General features: G+C 46.1%; 1 protein-coding gene across 4 annotated transcripts in view; it reads left to right on the top strand.

Moving 5' to 3' along the window:
* LOC127585775 (contactin-5-like) overlaps window positions 1–12,826 on the top strand; it is a 40,613-nt gene that overhangs the window by 6,931 nt on the left and 20,856 nt on the right. For 3 of the 4 annotated variants that reach the window (XM_052043457.1, XM_052043456.1, XM_052043458.1), the window contains exons 4-6: window positions 2,513–2,611; window positions 3,915–3,961; window positions 4,441–11,585. In XM_052043457.1, the coding sequence (XP_051899417.1) occupies window positions 11,438–11,585 (148 nt within the window). In that variant the 5' untranslated portion in view covers window positions 2,513–2,611; window positions 3,915–3,961; window positions 4,441–11,437. The remainder of the gene's footprint in view (window positions 1–2,512; window positions 2,612–3,914; window positions 3,962–4,440; window positions 11,586–12,826) is intronic. The other variant, XM_052043459.1, reaches the window with a different exon arrangement.

Here is a 12,826-nt window from a genome sequence, read left to right as displayed (position 1 = left end):
CTGAAAGTGACAGGACGTGACTGATGATGTCCTGCACAGATCTGTGTTGGGGCTGCAGCTTTTCATCAGATTGCCTCAGGTGATGGGATAAGAAAAGTCACATAAACAAGTTTCTGATGATATTGTAACAGGGCAACAATAAATCACAGAGAGGTTCAGAGTTGTTGCAAATGGGGAAGAATTTTGTCAATGGATTTTATTGCAGGCAAACAAAAAGCCACTTTTTCTTGGATCGACAAAGGACAGGACAGTAGTTTCTAATCAGTGAACAGCAGGAAGCAGTGATGGTCCAGTAACGCTGTGGGATCTGTGTTCATCGATCAATAACCTGTCATGGCCAACTACAGACTGTCATCAAAACAGCCATTGGAATGTGGAGGATGTATTGGCCTCTGAGGCAGGACCGTGGAAATTTGCTGGAATGTTAAATTACATGCAGAGATTACAGAAACTGGGGTTGCACTGGATAGTTAAGGGGTGAAGTAATTACAGTTTTCAAGATATTAACAGGGAGTGAGAGGTTGATGAGAAACTGTTTCTGCTGGTCATGGTGTTCAGGACTTGGAAACACCAGAGTGCCCAACCACCCCAACAACAACCATTGATTCTGCTGGTGCTCTTGTTTCTTTCCCCCTCCCCCCTGTCCTTCAGTTCACTCTGCTGACCCCCTCTGTTTAGTGCGGTGCAGATTTCCCAGAGCTTCATCTGGACGCTGGGATTCCGGTCCCATTCCCCACCCCCACAGAACATCACTCAGATCAGGCACGTGGAGTTGAGTCACAGGTCACCCATGTTCCTGTTGAAAAGCTTGGAGCTCAATCACCTGCTCCTGTTCCAAGTCTGTGATGATGTGCTGACCACGAGAGCCTTCTGAGTGTCTGTCACTGGTCCAGCTGTCACCGGTAAATGTGGCTCCAGTAACACAGCGACCTCTGTGACTTTTAAATGCCTGTCATTTGGTTCCAGCCTAATAATGACAAGATAGTAATGACATCATGGTATCAGGTGAACACAGTGAGGCAGTTTATTGTCACTGGGTTAATGTACTGGAGTCCTTACCTGGTGTCACCATGAGAACAGCAGAGGTTCCAGTGGGAGGGTCACCATCACCCTCGAATGGCAGATATGGAATAAATGCAGCCTTGCCTGTGTCACCCACGTCCCCAGAGTGGATCTATAACAGTGCTGGGGAATGGCACATTGCACCTTGTTGTTTTAGTTTCCCATTAAGTGCTGCGTGAATTACCGACCACTGTTGTTGGATCTTTGTTCCAGGCACTGACCCTCTACCTGTGGTGTCTTTATGCACACTGCCTGTCCTGCCTGTTGGTGTTGCTCTTACTGAGTGAATCACTGGTCAGAGATTGACCACTTGTACGTTGCTGCAGCCCCAGTCCAGTTCAGCAGCAGTGATGCTACACTGCCACTCCCGGTGTGGAGCTGTGGAATTTCAACTTGCTTCTTCCAAGTGTTCAGTGTGGAGCAGCACTGAGACACCAGCTGAGGGAGGGTAATCGAGAGGTTTCCCTGCCTGTATGTGACCTGACATCGTGAGAGTGGATGGGTGTGGGGTCAATAACGAGGAACCAGGACCACTCCTTCCTGACTGGACACCACTGAGTTACTCCCTCTGGTGGGTCTGTCTGGCCAGTGGGCCAGGCCACAGGAGGATGGGGGACTCTGGGGCATTGGACACCACTGAGTTATTCAGAATCAGAGTTTTTATCGCTGACACCTGACGTGAAATGTGTTGTTTTGTGGCAGCAGTGCAGTGCACAACATAAATATCTATAAATTACAAAAATAAATAGTGCAAAACAGAAGGAATAATGAGGTAGTGTTCATGGGTTAGGGTCAGCATTGGGAGCAACTGGACAAAGCACTGAGGGAAATGGGGACAGGGAGTTGAACATTGCAGAGTATAGGAAGGGTGGAAAGGATGAAGCGACAGAGTTATGGTGCTTATCAGGAACAGTAGAAAGGGAAGGGGAAAAATTAATGTCAGTGCTTCCCCTCCTCTCCCCACCCTCTGACCCTCCACAAGCAGTGGATGCGACTGCAGCAGGAAGGGACGGCTCCATCTCCTGCAGTGCAGGATATCGGAAGAGTTAGTCTAGTTGGTGCTTTCTCTGCTCTTGCCCATCGATCATCGGAGGGCAGTGTGAAGGGTTGGGGGGAGAGTTCCCTTGAGGTCCAATGGCAGCGGTAGTGTATCAGGGTGGGGGCAGGGTATCATGATGTTGTGACAGTTTGGAAGTGGCCAAGTGAAGTTATTACAGTTAGTTTATATGAAAACTCTGATTAATGCATTTAAACGCATGTTAATTGGTTATGTGATTAATAACACTGATTTGTCGGTGATAGGTTGAGAGCCTGACGTGTGTTAACTTGTTGCTTTGTCTCAGAATTGCCATTAGACATATAAGTGTGTTAAAGGTACTTTCAAAATGGGAGTGGGTGTGGGGAAACTCAGTGTGAATTTACTCAGTGGGTTCACTTCTGTACATTTCAGATCAAGGCTGCGATATCAACATTCCAATCTGGATCATACTCACTGTATCAATGGTCACATCTGTGATCACATTATCCAGGTCCTTTCCAGTTTGCCACAGTAAGTATCAAAATCACAGCATTTTCTAAAGAACTCAATCGTTGTGAAAACTTTCCCCAGGGTCTCACCATCACTTCAGTTTCTAAAGGGAGCAGTTGTGGGGAAATCTCAAACACATGACCCAGTCTGTCCCTGACTGGCTGCTGTCATTCGGGAACAGCTCTGGCCTGGATTTTGCTGGAAGTTCTGCACAGAGATGCTGGAATTTTACAGTCGATAAGCTGATGAGTTTTGGGACTCCTGCTGGAGTGCGGAAGTCCAGAACTTCTGAGCTGAGCTCCAGTGATTTCCTGGTGTGACTGAAGGGAAATTATTGGAGAAGATTCTAAGTGGTGGGAATTGTGGATAATTGGAAAGGTCAGGGACTGATTATGAACGGTCAGCAAGGCTCTGTGTGAGGGGATCTGTCCCTGTCTCTCTAATTTGGGTTTTTGAGTACATAATAAAGATTGATGAAGGCAGTGCGATAGCTGTTGTCTGTGTGGACTTTGGTCAGTCATTTGACCTGGTCCCACATGGTAGGCTGGTCCAGAAGGTTAAGGCACACGGGATCCAAGGCAAGCTGGCTAATTGGATCCAAAATTAGCTTGGTGACAGGAGGCACAGGTAGTAGTGGAAGGATGTTTTTCTGATTGGAAGCCTGTGACCAGTGGTGTACAGCAGGGATCGGTACAGGGACCTCTGCTGTTAGTGAGATGCGTATTATATATATGACTTAGTTGTGAATGTAGGAGGTATGATTAATAAGTTTTCAGATGACACAAAAATTGGTGGGGTTGTGGACGGTGAGGAAAGTTGTCCAAGGCTACAACAGGATTTGGATCAGATGGAAATTTCGGCAGAGTATCAGCAAATGGAATGTAATTCTGACAAGTACAAGGTAATGCATTTTGGGAAGTCAAATAGGGTTTAGTCATGTACAGTAAGTGGCAGGGACGTCAAAAACAAGAACGTTTAGGTTTAAGGAGTTTTGAAGGGGATCTGAGGGATTTGTTTTTTTAAACAGAGAATGGTTGATATCTGGAGTGCGCTGCCAGAGGAGGTGGTGGGATCAGATACAGTTATTATGTTTCAGTGACATTTAGACAGGCTTCGAAACCTACATGGCACAGAGCATATGGTCCGAATGTAGGCAATTGGGATTAGATGTGGGCCGAAGGGACTGTTTCTGTGCTGGACAAATCTGTGACTCAGCTGTGGATAAAACATGCACTGAAATAGATTAAAGTAACAACAAATAACATCTGACAGAAATGTGTTTCATTTCTCTGGAATTTATAAAGGATGATTTTATTCATTGTAGACGGAAACAAAGGAACGAACAAAAACGACTGTGCTGAAGTAGAACAGGTATCTTGTCAATATAAATTCATGCTGCTTTCTTTAGTTTGTCTATAAATTCACTGACATCTCTCCCCCTCCCTGTTTCACACACGTACACACTCATTGGAAGCTTTGTGCTGTATTTATACTGTCGCTCTTATTTATTGACTCTCTTGGGTCAGAGGGAATCATAACGTCTGTTAAGGTGCATTATATGTGGTTGGATTTAATGTAGTGTACAGTTTCTCTTAGTGTCTCACTGCATTCTTGTCTGGACTCGGTAATGGATATTTACCATCTCTCCCCGTCTGGTTCTGCAGAATGTGGCCGTTTTGGTCTTCCCCCTTTGCATCATCAGTAATGTAAAAATTGCTGCCTCTGCTTCTCTTTCATTCTACCGCTGCCGCCAAACCCCCCACCCCACCCCGCTCTCTCCCTCCCTCCCTCACCCACCACCCCCCGCACTCCTCTCCCTAACGTTTGTCATCACATTCTGTCCATTATAGGATAAAGAAGAAGTGCAAGAATTACAAACTATCAGCCCGGATCATGAAGCTGAACCTGAAAATCTTCCTCCTGATTAGAAAGGACACGGCAGCCTTCAGTTTCAGATGTCACTGTGAGGGCAGTTACTGTGTCCCTGCTGTAGACTGGAGCCTGGAAAATCCTTCCCTCCGACAGTGGGGAATGTGGTGCTCTGCAGCTGTAGCTCGTCTGACCCTCCGTGAGAACAATATTGCACTCATTTCATCTCTCGGCTTCCAGCGAGAACTTTGATCCTTGATAATCTCATAAAGTTGTCATTGGCACCGGAATCGTTTTAAGGGACAATGAGAGAGGCCCAGAGAGGCTCTGTCCACAAGACCTTGTCACAGCCTTGGTCCAAACACAGGCTAAAGAGTTGAATATGAGAGGGGAGATGAGAGTGACAGAGCCTGTCACCAAGGCAGCATTTCACTGTGTGGCATTGAGGAGCCATAGAAAATTGAAGTCGAAGGGATATAAAAACAGACAATGCTGGAAACACTCAGCAGGTCGGGCATCTGTGGAAAGAGAAACACAATTAATGTCTCAGGTTGAGATCCTCAGATCTGGGAAAAAGTGAAAACAAGTTGGTTTTAAGTTACAAAGAGAATGGAGGAGGGATGGGTAAATCCAGGGGCCAGGGTTACCATGGGATAAGTTGTAGATGAGGTCTTTGGGTTGTTAGGTTAATGAAGTAATTAGAAAGGTGAAACATGAACAAAGGAACATAAAAACTCCGCAGTGAGGGAGACTGAGCACTAAGGGATGTAAAAGTTGTGACGTGCAGAGCTGAGGAAATGCCCAGCAGGCCGGGCTTGTTTCTGGAGGAGTGAAAAACTGAGCCAATGTTAGAAATGGATGAGCTGCAGCAGAACTGGCGGTTCAGAAAGAATCAGAGAAAGCCAGTTATCTGATGCTGTTGAACTCGATATAGAGTCTGGGAGCCTGCAATGTGGCCAGAAGGAAGATTTTCATTTACTGTTCAAGTTAAAGGGAGTTGAACCCACTGTCTGAAACCGCACTTTACACAAAGGAAGGTGGATATGGCTGGTGGAGTTTAATCATCCCAGTCCCAGGACATTGCAACAGGAGTCCCTCAGGGCAGTGACTTAAACCCAGCCATCTTCAGCTGCTTCATTGATGACCGTCCCACTGTTATAAGGTCAGTTCTATCTCCAGCAGTCAGGCAATGAAGCAGTTTGTGGCGGCACACACAAAACTTGGACCAAACTGAGGCATGGGCTGATAAGTAGCAAGTGCTGTTGGAGGGTGGGACCCCGAGAGCTGTGAGGGACCGAATGATTGAAGTGTCTGTTGATCAGCAAACCGGTGTGGTGAGGAAATAATAGTCCTCGGGAGAGTGAAACGTGATTTCCAGAATGCTGAGCAGTGCAACGGGCTGCAGTATGGTATAATTACAGTGAAGGCCGGATGGTGAAGCAGCAGAGGGTGAAGTGAGTCTGTGACAGTTGCAGTGAAGACCTGTCAGAACAGAGTGAAACTGCAGCCTTTGGTGTGTTGGATTTGATATATATATTTTCTTCTAGGGCGTTTTTACATGTATAGTGTTTGACATACCTCTAGTGGCTTTACAAGATATAACTGCTTCCCTGGTGTGTTTTTTCACCTAGGAAGCAGTTTTCTCATTGGTTGATTTTTGCCATAGTAGAGAACAGGTATTTTCTGATTGGACCATTGTTATCTAAGGAATGTCTCATCTCGGGTATAAAAGGAGCTGTTTTATTGTTTAAAAAGCTCTCTTTCTCTTGCCCTTTTTCTTGCCTTCTCTCTCTCCCTACCCCCCTCTCTACCCCCGCCCTCTACCTACCCCCCTCTACCTACCCCCCACCCCCTCTCTCTATCCCCCTCTCTCTACCCCCCCCACTCCCCCACTACCCCCCCACCACACCCCTACCACCCACCTCTCTACCTCCCGATCACCCTGCACCAGAATCCCACAGGTGATGTGTCGAACTGTCAAACATTGAAGGGTTAATGAGCTGACAAAGGGTGAGAGGGAGAAGGCCAGTTGATAGAATTCACTGGTAGCTGCGGTTTGATGGTATTTGGGGTGGGAGGTAATCTCGGTGGTGTAAAGCCACACCGATGGTGAGATAATGCAGTCAGTGGGAGGGAGACCCTGCTGGGACCGTGTTTGTGTCTCGGGACAGTGTAATCCCGGTTCCAACAGTTTGGTTCACAGAGGCTGATCTGTTAGTGAGTGAGCTCCAGAGTTAACGCTTCAGATCGAAGACTCTTCAGCTGATGAGGCATTCCAGCATTTTCTGTTTTTTAGATTTTCACTTGTTCTTTCCTCAAACAAGAGACTCGTTCACAGCATCTGATTTTGGGCTTGAGGGTAGATGGGTGGGGTGAGGGGGATTGGGGGTCAGTGCCATTGGGGGTGAAGGAAGGATAGGAGGCATGTTTTGCGACTGACCTCAGTGGGATCCCTGCACAGAGCCAGGCAATGAGGACACGGATGTTCCAGGAGAGGAAGCCCCAGGACAATGGGGACTAATTCCCCCAATGTTCCAAGGGGAATGTCACTTGGGAATGATACACAAAGCTGATTCAATAGGATCCCCCGGAATTGTTACAGAACAGCAGAAGAACTTTTCCATCGAGTACATGCCGAGTGTTTGAATGTTTGTTGTAAAAGGTACAAACAAGACAAAAGCAACTACAGCTTCAAAGGTTAGAGGAAATACATCAGCGATTACAGTGCAGCGACAGTTTAAAAGAAAACAAGGTTTCTCAGCAAGATGCATTTGGGATTAGGGTTCTCACACATGATCACACATCTTTATTATTTTGATTAAATATCCCAAAATTACTGGAGAACGTATCAAAGGCCAAGGTGAGTTGTGACTGGTTCGTCAGTCCAAGTAAGTTGATGAAAAAGTCCATGCTGTCTCTAATTGTTTGTGATTTCCATACCCGTGTTGCAAGCTCAAAGTGTGAGAATTGATGCATTTTTGTCTCACTCCATTATTCATTCATGGAATCTGCTGTGTAAAATTGTACCTGCATTGTGACCTTCACTGAAACCATCCCCCCTCCCCCCACCATTCCTCCATTAATTGAATTTTTAAAATGTGATTGCCATGAGGATCTGTATTGATATCAATAATGATCATACTGATGGATTTCTGAACACGAAATGTTCCACAGCAGCCATTTCCAGCAGGTAGATAATGTCCAGAGGGCCCTGTCAACAATGTGATTCTGGTCCGGACAAAACATGGTTCAATCAGGGAACACTGACGGTCAGGGGTTCCAGTGCAATGGGTAGTAAAGTGTTCCTGGAGGCTTTAAAATGTATCCATCTGGGCAATACCTCTGTACTGGTCACAAAAACAGGGATGCTGGAAACTCTCAGCAAGTCAACCAGTACCTTCTGGTAACTTTGTTCCACATTCCCCACATCTGCAGGGTATTTTTTCACCAATTTCTCTGCTTTTGTTATCGATTATATCCAAGCACTTTTTTTAGTTTTTAAAGCTATGTCAAAATAATGGATTTTATCTCAAAATAACATTTTGGGATATGGAAGATGGGTACTTTGAAGAGTGATGTGGTAAATGTTGCAGATCTGGGGGGATAAAGGTGACATGGGTCTTTCTCGGAGTGTTTGGACAAAACTTTAGAAGTTAGTTGTTATCGTAGATCAACAGCTGCATTATTATTGTAATGTGTATCTAGAAGTTGGGAGATGAGTTAAATGGACTGTAATCATTTTCCCTCTGTTCCCATGAATACAGTACAAGTATTCTTCATCCTGATGGGACGGCAGGTTCTATATTTAATGGGTGGAGAGTGATTATACACTTCCCATATCTACTCAGCAAACACGCTGACTTCTCAAACTGCGATACAGTCCTTAATACATCCCACTCCCCCTCTTTTCCTACCTATCTCTTATTTCTATTTAAACCCACTCTCTCTCCCTCTACTTCAGTTTCCATGCAACTCGATTCAAATTCATCCAGTTTCCACCTGCTGTTTGTTTGTACTTTCTCTATCTTTTCCATTCATGGGTTATAAGAATATTGAATGGCTCCCTGGTATTAGATGGACCCTTGACCTCACAATCTACTTCATTATGGCCCTTGCACCTTATTGTCTGCCTGCACTGCACTTTCTCTGTAACTGTAACACTTTATTCTGCATTCTGTTATTGTTTTCCCTTCTACTACCTCAATGCACTGAGGTAATGAAATGATCTGTATGGATGGCATACAAAACAGTTTTTCATTCTACCTGAGTACCTGTGACATTAATAAACCAATTTACCATCACTGCGCTGAGCACAATGTTGTTGAGGCCCCAGTCATCACACTGACATGCTCCATCGTCAACCTATCCATCCACAGGAAGTGGAGATGCCTTTATGTGATGAGCCGAGTGTCCAATGAATATTTCCCACTAAGAACTCTGGTCCTGGGGGCCTAAGGTATTTCCTTAAATCTTGGTTTACTACTTTATATATGCAGGGAGAAGCTCGGACATGACATAACAATGGAAACATCTGTCTTTCTGCCAACTCTGACAAGATAAAGTTAAACTCCCTCAAGTGGCAGAGGGCCCAGTTCCAAGGAGTCATGCTTCAACTGAGCAGGAAATTCAGGACTTCGGTGAATGAGGGAATTGGTGACATGGAGGAAAGAGATTCTGTCCTGGTTCTTTATTTCTGCTCTGTGAGTTAATCTAATAATAAGAATGACTTGACAAGCCATTTCATTCCTGTTAAGTGTACATTCTGCACCACTGGAAACTCCAGAATGCTTCCTGGACATTCATGGGAACAGGAAATGTTTTTTAGTTGTAGGACTGGAGCTCTGGGTTTTGGGAGTCCAGGCAACACTGCAGTCCATCCACAAGACAGTGTTGTATGGATAGGACATTCCGGAAGTGGTGGCCCTAGAGTAAGAGAGAGCAGGCACAGGGGCAATGGATAACTGCTGGATGGACAACTATAGAGCAGGCAAGTAGTTCAGGGAACCTCTGAAGCACCTGTTCTCCGACCAGTATCCCACTTTTGAACACACTAGCCTTAATCAGTCAGAGCAATGAATATAGGAATTGGGACATTATGTTGCAGTTATATAGGTCGTTGGTGAGGCTGCACTTGGAGTACTGTGTACAGTTTTGGTCACCCTGTTATAGGAAAGCCGTGATTAAACTGGAAAGAGTGCAGAAAAGATTTACAAGGATGTTGCCAGAACTAGAGTGCCTGAGAGGTTGGCCAGGCTCAATCTTTATTCCTTGGAATATAGGAGAATGAGGGGTGATCTTAGAGGTTTATAAAATCAAGAAGGCAGAGATAAGGTGGATGGTAACAGTTGTTTCCCCAGGGTAGGGGAGTCCAAAACTAGGGAGCATAGGTTTAGGGTGAGAGGGGAAAGATTTAAAAGGGACTTGAGGGGCAACTTTTTCAAGCAGGGGGTGGTGAGTATATGGAACAAGCTGCCAGAGGAAGTGGTTGAGGCAGGTACAATTGTATCATGGGATAGGTACATGGAGGCGTGGGGCTTAGAGGGATATGGGCCAAATGTAGGGAATTGGGACTAGGTGGGTGGGTGCTTTGTCAGCATGGACTCATTGGGCCAAAGGGCCTGTAACCGTGCTATATTGCTCTATGACTCGATGACTCTAGGAGTTAGCTCCCTGGGAAGTGCAGCCAGATCCAAGATTTACAAGCATCATGGGTGGCTCAGGGAGGGAGAATGAAGATCGGGAGGATAATAGGGAATCATATTGACAGGGGAACGGAGAGAAGTTTCTGATGTTGCCTCCCTGGTGCCAGGATGTTCTGTATTGCCTAAAGAACATTCTGGAGGGAGGGGATCAGAGGGAACAGCCAAAGTCGTGGTCCACATTGAAATCGCTAAGAAAAAGGCTGGGATCCTGCAGGTAGATGTTGAGGAGCTGGGAAGGTGAGTGAGAAGCAGGACCCCAAAGATGGCAATCCCCAGATTCCAGTGCCACCCGCCAGTGGGAACATAAATCGGAGACAAGTGCAGATGAAGGAATGGCTGGAGAAACGTTGCTGGGGGAGGGGCTTTGGATTCCTGGGATTGGGACTGGTTCTGGGAAAGATGGAACCTGCACAGCCTGGATGGATTGCACCTCATCGGGATGGGAGAATGTGCTGGTGAGCAGGTTTGCTCAGGCGTTGGTGGGGAATGGGAAGGTGAGTGTAAATTCAGAAGAGGGTGAAGCAGAAATGGAAGTGGTAAGGCATTTGCCTCACCGACACACACGCCCAGGCAAACATCAGGAAGAACATAACTCGGTGAAAGGTGCACTTTGGTCTGCCTGAAACTTGCTGGTCTTCCGGTGTAAAGGGATGTCTGCAAGGGAATGCTACCGATTGGCACATTCAGGGCTGCAGGAGAAGGTACCAAGGAACGTGCTGAAGCTTAGTGCAGTCATCAGAAGGTCGCTGTGGGGAATGGGGTCAGTTCGGGGCTTTCCCACTCCCAGGGTCGGTGCCACACTGAGGGGCTGCAACCGGTGTGACAACCTGTCAAACTTGTTGCTGATGTGCTGTTTGGGACTGAGAAACCAATGACATGTTGACAGATTGAACATATTGTGAGCAAATGTAATGAGGTGCTTGTTCCCGTGAATGAAGGCTATGTAATGTCCCACATTGTATCACCGCATGTTTATGGATGTATTTGCAACGACCAAACCAAAGCTCCTCCCTTCACGTTACTAAAACTTCCCATCAATCACAGCTATTTTGAAGTGCGTGCTTCCGCTCATAACACTGGTTGGGTTTCTTGCAGAAAGGGGCTGCGAACTGGTTAAAGTTTTTTATTTGTAAATAGAAAACCTCCGAGATCCGCTGTGCGAGGAGAGGGCTCGGTGTCCGGGTTGTGAAGGGTCCCAGATCCTGGAACTTCACTCTAGGGTTGGGGAAGCTGCGGCTCCTGCTCGCTGTCCGGAGATGTATCTGAGATAAAAGATATGTTTATTAGTCACATGTGCATCGAAGCACACAGTGAAATGCATCTTCAGCGTAGCGTGTTCTGGGGGCAGCCCGCGAGTGTCGCTGGTTTCACTAAACTCGCTGGCGTTTTGCTGCTGTTCTTGCTTGGAGTGTCTGATAACGAAGGTGAGGAGCCGGAGGCAGGAAATGGATTAAGTGGGAGTGGATTAAATGGGAATGTAAGGCCAAATATCCATTTCGGCGCTGAGAACGGTGTCCCCATCTGATGCACCCGTCGCCTCTCGGAAATGCGTCTAGCAGAGCTGAGGGTGATGCAATACTTTTAAAAGTTGGCATGCAGGAGTTGAGCTGGGGGTGTCAGGTCTGGTAGCAGTAAGTTATTGAACATTCTCATGCATTGGTGCTGGTGTCAGCAGTGCGCTGAGTCGGATGGACAAGCCCCTTGAACAATGAAGGGGGGATCATCCTAGGGGGCCACATGAGTGGCAATGGTGCTGTGGTTTGAAAAAATAGTGTTAACACTACTGAATATATTGACCGTAACACTAAGAATGTAGAAAGTTTTTTTGCACTGTTTATTCCTTTGTATATATTTTTTATTATGAATAAAACTTATTATAACATAGAACAGTACAGCACAGTACTGGCCTTTCGGCCCACAATGTTGTGCTGACCTTATCCACATTCAATCTATCCCCCTCTCTACTTCACCACCCATAATCCTCTATTTTCCTTTCATCCATGTGCCTATCTAAGAGTCCCTTAAATGTCCCAGTTGTATCAGCCCCTACCACTACCCCCGGCAGTGCATTCCAGGCACCCACCACTTTTTTTTAAAGAAAAAACTACCTCTGACATCTCCCTGAACTTTCCTCCACACACCTTAAATGGTAATGGCCAATACCTCTAGTATTGGCCATTACTGCCCTGGGAAAAAGATGCTGGCTGTCCACTCTGTGTCTCTCATTATCTTATACACCTCTATCAAGTCGCCTTTCGTCCTCCTTCTCTCCAAAGAGAAAAGCCCTAACTTGCTTAGTCTTTCCTCATAAGACGTGTTCTCCAATCCAGGCAGCATCCTTGTAAATCTCCTCTGCACCCTCTCCAGAGCTTCCACATTCTTCCTATAATGTCGTGACCAGAACTGAAAATAATATCCCAAGTGTGGTCTAACCAGACTCTTGTAGAGCTGCAACATTGCCTTGTGGCTCTTGAACTTAATCCCCCAGCTAATAAGGCCAGCATACCATACGCCGCCTTAACCACCCTATCAACTTGTGTGGCAACTTTGAGGGATCTATTTACTTGGACCCCAAGATATCTCTGTTCCTCAACACTGCTAAGAATCCTGCCATTAACCATGTACTTTGCCTTCAAGTTCAATCTTCTAAAGTGTAGCATTTCAC

Source organism: Pristis pectinata, chromosome 34, assembly GCF_009764475.1.
Source record: "Pristis pectinata isolate sPriPec2 chromosome 34, sPriPec2.1.pri, whole genome shotgun sequence".
Classification (NCBI taxonomy): Eukaryota; Metazoa; Chordata; class Chondrichthyes; order Rhinopristiformes; family Pristidae; genus Pristis; species Pristis pectinata.
The sequence above is the reverse complement of the archived record's forward strand: the minus strand, read 5'-3'. Positions and strand labels throughout refer to the sequence as shown.